This window comes from Aulostomus chinensis, chromosome 11 (genome assembly GCF_037954235.1).
Source record: "Aulostomus chinensis isolate RoL2024-O1b breed Wild chromosome 11, RoL_Achi_v1.0, whole genome shotgun sequence".
Classification (NCBI taxonomy): Eukaryota; Metazoa; Chordata; class Actinopteri; order Syngnathiformes; family Aulostomidae; genus Aulostomus; species Aulostomus chinensis.
In genome coordinates, this window is record NC_141330.1 from 21200519 (window position 1) to 21213909 (window position 13391).

At 38.8% G+C, this 13391-nt stretch overlaps 1 protein-coding gene across 4 annotated transcripts in view; it reads left to right on the top strand.

The window, feature by feature from the left end:
- LOC147253765 (CUB and sushi domain-containing protein 3-like) overlaps positions 1-2580 on the top strand; it is a 246750-nt gene extending 244170 nt beyond the window's left edge. For all 4 annotated transcript variants that reach the window (XM_086219046.1, XM_086219048.1, XM_086219049.1 and 1 more), the window contains exon 70: positions 1053-2580. In XM_086219046.1, the coding sequence (XP_086075172.1) occupies positions 1053-1212 (160 nt within the window). In that variant the 3' untranslated portion in view covers positions 1213-2580. The remainder of the gene's footprint in view (positions 1-1052) is intronic.
- Positions 2581-13391: the final 10811 nt, after the last annotated feature.

A 13391-nucleotide genomic window follows, 5' to 3' on the forward strand; every position in this document is an offset into this window, starting at 1 on the left:
TAGATGTCTTGAGCTACCAAATGGACCCACCACCCCAACCCTCCTCTACATCACTGCATTGTGAGTCCATGATACAGAAATAGTCATCCATGAATAGTATATTAGCTTAAAACTAATGGCAACTGACGATTAACAACAGCAGAAATCTCAGTTCATTTGCTGAATCCATTCATGTTCACTAGTCTAAAAACACTTTCAAGTTTCTTAAACTTAATGCATCAGCAAGTCCACAACGGTGAACAAGCGCCATTCTGTAATTGTTAGTTTGTTTGTCTTTATCTCAAATAAAGCCTTTGTGAATTTCTGAGAATATAAAGATAAAAATGTTGTGAATCATAAAAGACAGTGCACTTGAGAGTTGATAAACAGGTGTTTGTTTTTCGACAGTTTTCTGTTAGCGGTCAGTTGCCATTAGCTTGCTCTTTCTGCATTATGAAGGAATGAAGTAATGCTGGAGGATAAAATGTCCTTGTCAGCTCAAGATACCCATTTGTGAGTACTTGAAAGGCAAAATACATGTTTTGGGGATTTGCTTAAGTTTGCGTTTTATTAATATGTTTTAGATTTGTAGCAAAAGAAAATGTACTTCCGAATAAGGTAGTTAGAGTACTGTGGTCCACTTCCTATGCTTGCTTCATTGCAGCGTGTTTCCTCACTGGGTACAGTTGCTCTCTGTGGGGGACTTCAAAGAGTGATGCAATATTTGTCAACACGTTAGCATCCAAACCAAATTACACAGCAGCGTCAGTCGCCCCTTTAAAAGCACTATGGATCAATGCTGTGTGTTCACGTGTGCTTGTGTTGTACATTTACTCTACACAGATGAGTGGATTTTTAACTTAATTAAACTCATTGTTTTAGTTACCATGAACATGGTTTAGGGCCCTTCTGTTCTTTTCAACAATAATAACCATTCAACCTCAAGTACCCCCTGCAGCTATCCACACCAAGATGATCAAAATATGTGTATTGGTTCAGAGGGAAGGAAGATAATTTGGATACCGTCTCTCAACTAATATGCAACCTCCTTTTCTTTTCTTTTTTCCTCCCAGTAAAACAGATAAAGCGCAGTACACAGGATGTTCTGTCCACGAGAACAACAATGGACAGGCCACTTTTGAGAACCCGATGTACAACACAAACACAAAAGCTGCTGAGGGGAAAGTCGTCCGCTTTGACCCCAATCTCAACACCATCTGCACCATGGTTTGAAGTCGGTGGTGTATGAAAGACAGAGGGAGAGACAGGGAGTCCTTGTTTGCTTAATATGAATATATATTGACATAATTAAACATAACCTGTTTCTGATGACTCAAAGACACAGAACTACGCAGAAACATAAAGCACACTTTCAGCAACACTTACGGCACTTGCAGTTGATCATCTATGGAAGGTAAAACATTCTACAGAAAAGAAGGAAATGTCCCACAACTTTATATATCTTACCATAGTTCGGTTAAGAGATGTGTTTTTTACACTCTGTGAGTGTTGGCTTTATGAGAAAAGAGCCTCTGGCACATACATAAAATAGAGTATTTTATGCTCTGTAGTACAAATACAGAGGGGTTACTTCACAATGCCAAATGAGAAATTCAAGTTTTTCGTTTCAAGCCCAGATCGAGACCCTTTTTTTATTTTTGCCTTCGTCTCACAGTCAACCTTATGAGGGTATTTTCTCTGAGGGAGTTCAGGAGACTCTCAACAGAGTTGATCAATGTAATCTTTAGAGTCTATTTTCCAAAAGTGTACGGTGTGTGAGAGGAGGAAGTAAAAAAAAAAAAAAAAAGCTGCCTCCCGTTGAATACTGTCGGTGCTCTAGGCTTTTCAAAGTTATATGCTCAATTATACCTCTTAATTGGATGGTACCTGCTGCTGACAAAATCTATGGCCAGGGATTTAATTACTGAAGTGCAGTACAATTTTTTCCAGTTCCACTGGGAAAGCTAGGGCTTTCATTGTTACTTTGCAGGTTACCTGACAACAGTGTTCTTCTTGAGATATGTGGTTAACATTAAGGTTTATTATCAAGTTGTGTGCAATTAATTTGTTTTTGACAGAAATATTGTCTTTAAGCGGAACTGTACGTTTCCAGCTATTGATTGAGTGGGGCCATCGTGAGATCAGTCATCTATTAATTGTCCTTAAGTTACTGAGACAGTAAAGATAGATTGTATCATGATTATTATTTCCACTGTTTGTGTTCAAAAAAAACAAAAAAACAACAACATTTGGAGTGAATTAACCCCTAGTTCTAGTCTTTGTAGATCAAGTATCTCAAAGTAGGAGTTTTTTTCATTATTTCAGTTTGTATTCAGTGACGATGAGTTGAAGACTGCTGACCAGGACATGTATATAAACTTGGATTCATATGCAATGACATTAACTGCAATCAAGCAGTGTGAGGTTAAGATAAGCTTGGGATTTTTTTGTTTGTTTGTTTGTTTTCTTTTTATGTTATTGAACATTTCATAATGTTTCTGGCTCACTTTACAGTCCAAGGTAGAACAAGTACAAATTCCATATCAATTCTATTTTTTTTTTTAAATGATCAACGTTCTTGAACTCGTTTTTTTTTTTTTTTAAATCACAGTTTAAAATTGTTTGGCCTGCAAATTTGTTTCCGATAAACAAGGCATGAGTGTGAAGATTGCTGCCCGTTGGTTGGCGTACAGTAGGCCTGCATCTGTAAGTTCATGATCAACTCTCCTATTCTGAGACACTTGATGAATAAAAGGCTTTGGACAGATTATTGACAGTTATAAATGGTTAATTAAATGTCTTACAGAACCATCAGCTGCTGCCAACTAATGTACAGTATACACAAAAAAAATTGCACAAACATGAGCCACCATCTGTCTTGTAACGTCATAAATTCATATATGTTTTAAAACTGAAAATGTGACTCTTTCGCCCCATTTCTACATCATTGCAGTGCCTTGAAGACTGTATGGGCATATGTTTTTAAAGGACACGTCATTTCTTGCATTAGTAAAGTATATCAGTGTTATTTAAATGCCCAGTTTGCAGTGATTCAGCTGGTGGTTTATCTAAGAAGGGGTGTGTTTGAGAAGCAGCTCATCTATTCATACCTGTGCATGTTGGCAAAAAAAAGGTGATCCAGTATAGCAATGGCTGCTAAAGTACTTTGTTCCATGAAGTTGACTCCTGTCATTGCTGTTACATTTTGTACATTTATACAGTCTTGATACTTAATGGCATTCTTTGGCAAGATGTCTTGTGTTATCAATATGTAATATATTTTGCGAGGTCATATTTCTTATGGATGAGGATTTAAAAATGCATCTGGTTAAAAACATTAGTCTCCCATTGGACTTTGGAGTAGAGTAGAACGCTTTCACCGTTGTTATCCACTCAAAAACAGTGTAAATGAATATGTACATATTACCAAACTTTTGTAAAGAGATATATTTTTTATGCCGATACAGCATTTGTAAGTTATTGAATATGTTGTGTAAAATTTCACATGTAAATGTCATGTAAGATCAAAAATGTTTTGTATATTTTTTTCTCTATCAGCAATGTATAAATCCTTAATTTATATATAAAATATACAATAATGAACGTCGTTGTCATCATTCTCCTTTGTTGATGGAGTTGTAAGTGTGTTTCAATGAAACTCTCCACTTTGCAGCGCATTTAGCACTTAAGAACTGAAGGAGCTGAATTATTCAAACTACTTCTCTCTGTTGCACCTCTACAGAATTTGTAATGAATTTTTCATTTGCTGACCACTGCTTGGTTTAGCCTTAATTAACTTAGCACTGATATGATCTCTATCCAGGGGCCACTCAGGACCTTTAAAGAATGCCTGTTAACAATGCATTGAACCCAGTAATCCCTGTTAACAGTAATAGTGTGAGCACAAAATTCCCTCTCAGCTTTTACTATTCATCCTCCAAGAAATGATGCTGAAAAGATTTTACTTCCCATCAAGCACATGTATACACGGTTGAGACAGCTGCGATGAGCCTTCCTTGTCTCCACTGTATTTGAGTCTCATTAGGTCTGCCTCTCTGACAACAGTCAGAAGTTACGCACACACACACACACGATTGTAGAAAATGAGGAGTTGTGGCGCAAATTGAAGTGGCATTTGAAGGTATAAGAATTACAGGAAACAAATTAAACATGGGGACACATCATCTTTATTTTGTGCACAAAACAATTTTTACAGTTGTGTAACTTTGTGTCAAGCCCATTGAAAATTTCCTGTACGTAAAGAGGATCAGGAATTCTAAACAGGGTTGTTACAGACTATAAAAATAGGTGAAAACCTGCTGCAGCTTTAAGTTCATTAGGAGGTGACAGTTTGCCAGCATTTGATGCAGCAGACCAAGATCAGGGGAAAAGATGATCAGCAAATGAGTGTGACAGATATTACAGAATGCTCAATAAGGGAAGTATGAAAAGGCCTCGTAAAAATCAAACCACTCGCGCTTGACTGACAGGAACTGGTAGGATTTCAGACCTGGGTTAATCATATACTTTAAAGTCTAAGCCTGGGATTTATGTATGGATTAGAAATATTTGCCAGAAGGATTTTTCATTGAAGTTACTTCGATGCTTCATCAAGTAGTTTTTAACTCAAAGGTTGATGATGTTGTATAAACTGATCCTAGACTAGTATGTCAGAAATGCTCAGCATGTTTTTTTTCAGCTCAGTAGAACACACTAATAATGACACCTTCTAAACCCTTATTTAAACTTCAGTTTTCTCTGAGATCGTGGTTTCTGTGGCAGAAAATTGCTCAAGGAGGCGGCATGGTGGTGCAGTGGTCAGCACTATCGCCTCCCAGCAAGAAGGTTCTGGGTTTGAGTTCCGGCTGGAGCACGGGATCTTTCTGTGTGGAGTCTCCATGTTCTCCCTGTTCCTGTGTGGGTTCTCTCTGGTACTCCAGCTTCCTCCAACAGTCCAAAAACATCAAGAGGGGACGAGGCTGATTGATACTCTAAATTGACTGTAGGTGTGACAGTGAGTGTGAATGGTTGTTTGTCTCTATGTGTTGGCCCTGAGATGGACTGGTGACCTGTCCAGGGTGAACCCCGCCTCTCACCCAAAAGCCTCTGGGATAGGCTCCAGCCCCCCTGCGCCCCTGAACAGGATAAGTAGAAGAAAATGGATGGATGGAAAATTCCTCAAGGAGCTTGCCGGTTTTTCAACAGCTGCAGCTTGCACCATGTCACCACATTACAGCTGCTCAGTTGAGATCTGGTGACTGAGTAGGTTAGTGCAGTAAGCTGATTTCACTGTCCTGTTCATCGAGGCATTTGCGGCCTTGTGGCGTGGGCATATGCCTGCTGGGGAAAATCGATTTGCAGAGGTGCAAAAAAGGGATATTCCTGGCTGCCTCTGATGCTACGATACCCCGTGGCATTCCTCTACTTTCATCATGGGGGTGAATGTGTCCCATGAAATGACAACCCACAACATTGCCAGCCTGCAATATTGAAACAATAAAGGGAAGAAGTGTTTGTGATTTTATATAAATCCTTTTTGATTCACCAGCATAAACCATGTATTGATCTGAATGAGATGTGTTGTGAGAATCCTCTAAAAGGTTACTTTTGTGTGCTTGTGTTTGGGTCTATCACTGAAGTTACCAGTTTCAGAGTTTAATGACTTGTATGTGCATTTCTGGACCTGTCCGTAATTAACAAGTAAAGGTCTTAATTGTCAGTTTGCTTACATAAATCTATGTTGTTCATTTTCCCCACACTTTTCCATTGAAGAACATCAACAATTTTTGATCGGCTAGGTTTGTAAAAGGAGAAATTCCTATTTTTGTGGACTGAATAGCAGCATTTTCCTTGCTCATAACAATGGAATTCATGTGGAGGTTATGTCCTGGAAAATGGAATGGGATTTAATACTGTATTCTGCAGAACAGTCTCTACGAGCAGGGCCTAGAAGAGTTATATGCTTTAATATACTCTTTTTAATCTTTAACTGAATGAATAATGTAAATTCCTCCATTACCATTTCAGAAAAATAAATTTTTAACCCACAGTTAAATCACATGGGCATCGGGGAAATAGCCTGTAATAGATCAAGGAAGTCTGTGGTTGATCGCAATTGAAGCATGTTAAAACAGGGGGTCAATGAGCACTATCAACAATGTGTGTGTGTGTGTGTGTGTCAGGGCTGGCAAGATCACTGTCATTAATCCTCAATGCTAGGGCGATGTCATAGATTCCTACAAAATGATGAAATGTCAGGTTGTTCTCCTCATAAATCATGAATGTGACGTAACCTGATGTTCCTGCACCTTCCCTTGGATTTAGGTCAGAATCAGAATCTGTTCTGTAGCTAAGTAAGAAAGCAGAGAATGTCTTGCTCCTAATAGCGCAACAAAGAAGAGTAAAAAATAGAAATGTAATAAAATAAGTAATAATGAAATTAATTCAACTTGAAGTCTAATTCCAGAGCATAATCGATAGTTGTGAAATGGGATGTAGGAATATGAAATGAAATATTGGCTGTGCCACATAATTATAGACTGTGCTGTGGAGAAAGAAATGAAGTGTATGAAATACGACAGAAGCAAATACAAAAACTACGTTACAGAGGAGGAATCCATTATATGTTGTATGTCCAGAGCAGTGTGGGGCTATAATGCGTTACAACTAACGCGTTACTATAACGCCGTTACTTCTGACTTCTAACTAATGCTACAACGAATTACTTTTGCGTTCGTCCATTAATTTTTAGGCTCGCTGCAGAGAACTTCCTGTTTAGCGTACAAGGGCGACGCCTCTGTGCGACGGTCATGGAGAGTCAAGGTGAGAGCAAGTCGATTTTCTTTAAGTGGAAATACGCTCATTATTTCACCTTAGTTGGACACAAGGATAAAAAAAAACCCATTTAAGTCAAATGTAAGCTCTGTCTTGCTGGCACGAAGGTCCTGCCTACTGCAAGAAACAGCAACTCCAATCTGTCGAAGCACCTCCAGAAGCGACTTGCCTCGACGAATCTCGTAGACGCTAACACGGCGTCGGCGGACACTCTCGCAGTGAGTCAAGCCCCTCCACTCAAACAACAGCGGCAGGATGTAACGGGGCTGTACGGCAGGCACAGATCCACGGGGCTGTGTCGCGGAATGTTGTTGAAGACGTGCACCCGGCCTCCACTGTGGAGCCCCCCGCTGTCACGCAGCTCCTGAGCGTCATGACGTGTCTCCAACTAAAAAGTTACTTTGAACAGTAATGCATTACTTTTTGGTGTAAGTTGCTAGCACCACAAAGTAGGCCAGTTACTTTTTGAATGAAGTAATGAGTAACTGTAACTATACTATTTTTCAGTAACTACCACAACACTGGTCCAGAGTGATGTGTAATTGTGATAAATGCAAGGATTTATTTTAAAATATGATTAATAATTACTGAATAAGTCATGGAATGAAAAGCTGTTGCAAAATAATGTTAGAAAAGTCATGTATAAAAATATTGATGGTTCAGTTAAGCTCGATGGAGGGAAAAATCTTTGGGAGTATTGATTTACTTTAAAAGTTTTTATATTTTTATCAAACGAATTTAGCATGAATCTCAGGTAAATATATTGTGGTAAATGTTGACCGGGATTTCTGTTTATTCTTGTGTGTAACAGAAGTTTCAGAGAGTGTATGGTGCTGCAATCAGCTTCACAAAGGCCTGTTTTTTATCGTTTGTGTTTTTTTTTTTTGTGAAATGTATTTATCTAATGTTTATTTTTTATCAAATCCTAAATATCTTTTCATGAATTATGCTATGCGGTGATGGAAATATGCCTGAAAAGCACAGAAAAAAAATTAAAATCTATCAGTAAAAATGGGTTTAAACCACTGCAAAACATTGTGTTTTTTGGTACAATCATCTAATTTCGAATAAAAGAATAAATCTATTGATATATTGAGAGATTTGCTTCCCGTGTCTTCTGAAGACAAAGGTGTCTGTTTAAAAGTGCATGAGACAAAAATTCTAATAAAACAATTTTACAAAAACTAACAGCCACGTAACTTTAAGAAAAGTGCAGAATGGAAGTCTGAATTTACCTGAAGAAAATATAATTGAACGATTTTTATAAGGTCCAAAATGTTTATATTATTTACGGCTGACAAACCACTAAAGATCTCTTAACCAGTTGCATAAGCACGCTGATGTCACATGTTATCTCTGGGTGGTCATTGACCACAGGAGCTCGGGAACTACAAGGTGTTGGATTAACTGGAAAAATGGCAGCGAAATGTAAGAGTTCATTCCGTTATCCGTCTCAAATAGTACTGGAGAAACAAAGAGGAAAATGATGCTCAATGTGGGTGCAGGAATTCTGTGGTGATCTAAACTGAAGACCAAAAGGGCCTGAAAAGCCATGAAGAGATGACTACTTTTCTGTTGGGCTAATAAGATCATGTTTGCTTACTAATGATTACAAATGCTCAAGTTACCAACTTTAGCCTCTTGACATGTTTGTATTTTTAGTGAGTGACAAAATTATGCAATGTATTGCAACTAGATCAGACGACATGAATTTGCTGTCTTATTGCCATTATTTCATCTCCATATGTGGATAAACTGGTCAACCTGCCAACCAGTTGAGTAGAGTAGTGTGGCAAGAGTGAAGGAGACACCTCCTAAGGGAGGTATAAATGACATATATTATACCATTAAGACTGCCATTATTTCACAAAATTAAATTTGCTTGCTTGATTTTTTCATTTCAGTAATTACAAGCAAAAACACAAATTGCGATTTCTTGAAAAAAAAGTTATCAGCAAAAAAGCCCCTTTAGCTTTCTGAGATTTTAGTTATTTAATACTTATTCAAATATTAAGTGAACTGAGATTTGCTTTTAATACACAATTATGAAGAAGGCACTCAAGTAAAAAATTACAAATGTAGTTCAACACACAAACAAAACTAGCCTACTTCTGCTCATGCAGACTTGTTTGTCCACAGACTTGTACACATATATACATCTCTCTCTCTCTCTCTCTCTCTCTCTCTCTCTCTCTCTCTCTCTCTCTCTCTCTCCCTCTATATATATATATATATATATACATACATATCGTTTAATCCAGATTGAGCTGGATGGTATGTAGCATCATAACTTGATATTGTAATAAGTCTCTAGTTTCTGAAATGTTTCCAGGTTTTGGTATGGTCTATTGTGATCCTGTTTTTAAAAGAAGAGAAATAAACCCTTTGCAAGGAGATTTCTTGACTTTGTTTTTTGCGATGCCTGACTGCACTGCAGCCTCTTCATGTCCTGGCTGGTTGAGGCATCTTTAGTTGCCTCCAGAAGAGCTTATCCTGTTCAGCTTTCTTGGTTATGTACTTGATGTCCCCTTTAGATCCAGGGAAGAAATGATTGCTCCACAGCTGCGACAGTTGTGTTGAAGTGTACAACACTCCTCCTGAAGTCTAATGTCACCTCTGCTGTCTTAGAGAGTGTTCAGCTTCAGGCTATTGTGGCGAGGATGTTTGCTGTGCTACTTCCTGTCCTGGATTAGGCTGGTGACAGTTGTGTCATCCTGTCATCACAGGAGCTTTACAGAGGAGCTTGTGGGGGTGCATTCATGTGTATGCAGACAGTAGAGGCAAGGTGAGAACATGCAGCCTGATGGTCAGAAGGGTAGAGATGTGCTTCTTGTCTATCAGGAAGTCAGTGATCCATACACAGAGAGGTAATGTCAGCTAGGAGAGCTCGGTATGGAGGAGTTCTGGCTCAGTTGTATTAGATGCCAAACTCAAGTCAACAAATAGAATCCTGGCGTGGGTGTCCAAGCTGTCCAGATATGAAGCGCAGGCTAGGGTGACTGTGTCTTCCCCAGAACTGTTTGTATGCAAACTGCACAGGGTCCAGCAAGAGGTCCGTGATTGTTTCAAAACCCCTCATACCCTGAGAGGTCAGGGTCACTGAACTCTGAATTCCTCTTCTTTTGGAGACTGTGTTGGAGGATTTAAAGGCAGGGACAGTGACGGAAGGTCTTGAGGGGGCTAACTGTTAGCCACAGCGCTTTAAAGAAGGTGACACCTTGTCTTGTCCATCTGCTTGTCAGGTTTTGTAGCTTTTTGGTTTTGTACATTTTATGTGCTGCTGGTTTTCATTCTAACCTTCCTTTGTGGACCTTTGAAAAATAATATTTTATTTCCTTTGTTGCAGATTAAAGAAAATAAATAAAGCTGCTCCCAAACACCATTTTTTTTTTATTTTTCAGTTTGAAGTTGAAGTTTTGGAACATCTTTGATCAAATCCAGTCACCTCTGTATACCCACTGACTGCAGCAACATCTTGCTTCTTGTCATTGTGACGTTTTCTCTGTCAGTATTTGAAAGCACTACATAAAGATCTTTACAAATCTTACAAATTAGATCCACTATACCCTCCAAAAACAGACACGTTACAACCCCCATGCTGTCAGTACAAGTGGCATTTTAGGAGGTTGCTGACATCAGCCATTGCAACTCAACACAATCACTGTCACTCTTTATTCACGCAATGACTCCGAAACAATTACTGTTACTTTTTTAGGGCATATTAACAAATCACATGATTCCTTAACAAAAACTAATGTTCTGCTGGTAATCATGTCCAGAATTTGACATACAACTGTGGATTAAATGCTTCATTAAGAGAATAAACATACTAGTGTTTCAAACAAAAATAGTCTGTAAGAATCACGTTGTGGGTCGCTTTGTAAGCTGAGAGGCATCACCGTCTCATAGCTCTGTACCCCCCCCCCCCACACACACACACACACATACAGATCAGAGAATACGTGGGAAGGGAATTAAAAAAGCCAGCCTTGAGCCAGATCCACATGACCTTGAACAGTAATGTACCAACCCTGTGTAAAAACACTATAGCTCCTTTCCACAGTTGACTACTTCAAAAAAAAAAAAAAAAAAAAATATATATATATATATATATATATATACATAATTTTTTAATTTTCCTTGGGAGAGCAGATCTCATTTGACAGGAAATAAACATTTTCACACAACTGGGGAAAAAATGCTTCTCTAGACATGACATTTTTTCTCACAAGGTGAATTGATGTTGGTAATGGATGCTATTGTTTGGAAGATAGCCTCATGACAGGTACAAGTATGATTTAAGAACACTCAGATCATTATTGTAATATCATCAGTTCTCAATGCCTCAATCAAATTTTTGTGTCAGCAGTCAAAAAAACCCTCCTACACTTCTGTGAATTCCCCCCAGGAAAGGAACCACAGAGAATTGAGAAGGTTGCTTTTGATCAGGTAATGACTAATTGGGCTTCAGAAATGAATTAGTACATGTGATATTATAGAGTAGAGGAGCTGAACATGGCTTTATTCGTAGTTCATTGAAAAACATGAACAAACTACTCAAACAACTGTGTTTGTTGGGTTGAAAGGCAGTAAGTACTTGTGTTGATGTTTTAGCTCAAATATGACAGAGTGCTGTGCAGTGCAGAGGACAAACTTGGTGGTGACATTGTCTCTCCATACTGATCAGAATATTTATACAGAAACTTTGTTAGAAAAGCTGCAGTTATGAGCCGTGAATTCATGCAACATTTTTCTTGTCAATGAAATGCTAAGGCGTGATACACACACCCTCTCAGTGACGCATCGTGTTATAAATCAAAGGATGGTGACATTTGGGATTTGTTATCATGCATGCTCTGCAGGAAGTGGAACTCATTTCAGCATGAAAATGAAGGGGAGGGGAAAGAGTTGTATATAAGATGCTATCTGAGCATATGATTGAGCACATTTGTCCTGCAAGGAATATTAACATGGTCTTCCACTGATGTTAATGTGCCACAGTGGTGCCTGCAGCACTTCCTCAACGAGCTCAGCTTCAGTTGTCCATTATCCAGCACACAGACAGAACTCCTGGCTCTGCATTGCAAGGATTTGTGTCAGCTAAGTGACAGATATGAGCACAGCTTTTTTTTTTCTTTTAAATATCTATGTATTTGATAAGTTTTGTCCTTTAGTTCCTTGTAGTGTTTGTAAACCTAACTATGACTCAGTGACAGGTTTAATGTGTGTGTGTGTGTGTGTGTGTGTGTGTGTGTGTGTGTGTGTGTGTGTGTGTGTGTGTGTGTTTCCTGTTTTGTGTTACAGATGTGAGACTTTATCTGGTCTAAACATTAACTTTATCAGGACCCTTCATCCTTGTGGCGACCAAAGACTGGTCGTAATGTGGTGCAATGTGCTTGCTGAGTTCCTGGTTAAAGTTAGAGGTAAAGTCTGATAGAGGTTGGATTAAGGTTAGGGTTAGGCAACAATTGGTTGGGATTAAGGCTTGGGAGAGGCTGTCCAAATGAATAAAAATCAATAGAATCTCTTAAAAAGGATAGCTCTGCAAACCTCTGTGTGTGTTTGTATGTGTGTGTGTGTGTGTGTGTGTGTGTGTGTGTGAGAGAGAGAGAGAGAGAGAGACAGAGAAAGAGTAACTATTGAGGGCACCCCTCAAAAGCCAACCAAATTGCACTGCACCAGTGCGGTTTGGGTAACAAGGATCACTTGCACTTGTGTGTTTTGGATATCCTCTCAGTCCAGTGGGCAAAAACACAAAACCTCATTTTTGTGACTAACTTGGCAGATTTATAGGTAGATAAATACAAATCACTCAAGCAGTAAAACAAAGCATTTTTCATCCATGCATAATGGCAGTATAATGGTGCTTGTATGGGGCATAATTCATGAAATGGGGAGTTTGTGGGCGGTTCCATCCTCTTCAGATGTTGCTGCGACTCTTTGATGAATGGCCGGCACTGTCCCTGCAGTCTGCTGCCACTTCTTTTTGTCTACTTGCTCAACTTTGTCATCCCATTTCCTCAGACCAGAACAACATTAAAAGAACATGAGTAATCTTCCCCCAAAATAATTGAAGTGATGGTGCCATGCTCTGACTTATTGCAGTCCTTTAGATTTTGCTCAAGGGCATTAGCTCCTTCTTGGCTTTTGTGTTTGTCTCTTTGGACAAAGTATCAGAGCACCATAGCAGGAGGGCATGATTTCATCAGCCATGATGACTGATGTCACTCCTGCACCATTGGCAACAGGTGCAGCACATTTGCAATGGTGTAATATATTCAGGTTTCAACTTAACAGCTTTAAAGCTGCACTAGAAAGAAAAAAAGTGTATGTAGCACACAAAACAAAAGAACAAATTCCTCTCTTCCAGTGAACATATCCCTGTTGTGTTTAGGAATCACCCCCATGTCCCCATATATGAAATTAACTTTTGAATTACTAATGCCCTAAGAGACAACAAAAATATCATCACATGCATATTTAAAATGCTTCCAAAATGTGAAGAAATCAGTTTATGCGTGTGTGCTGTTTGCACTTTTCCTCATTCAAGACATAGAAGTCAAGAATGTGTGTATTTG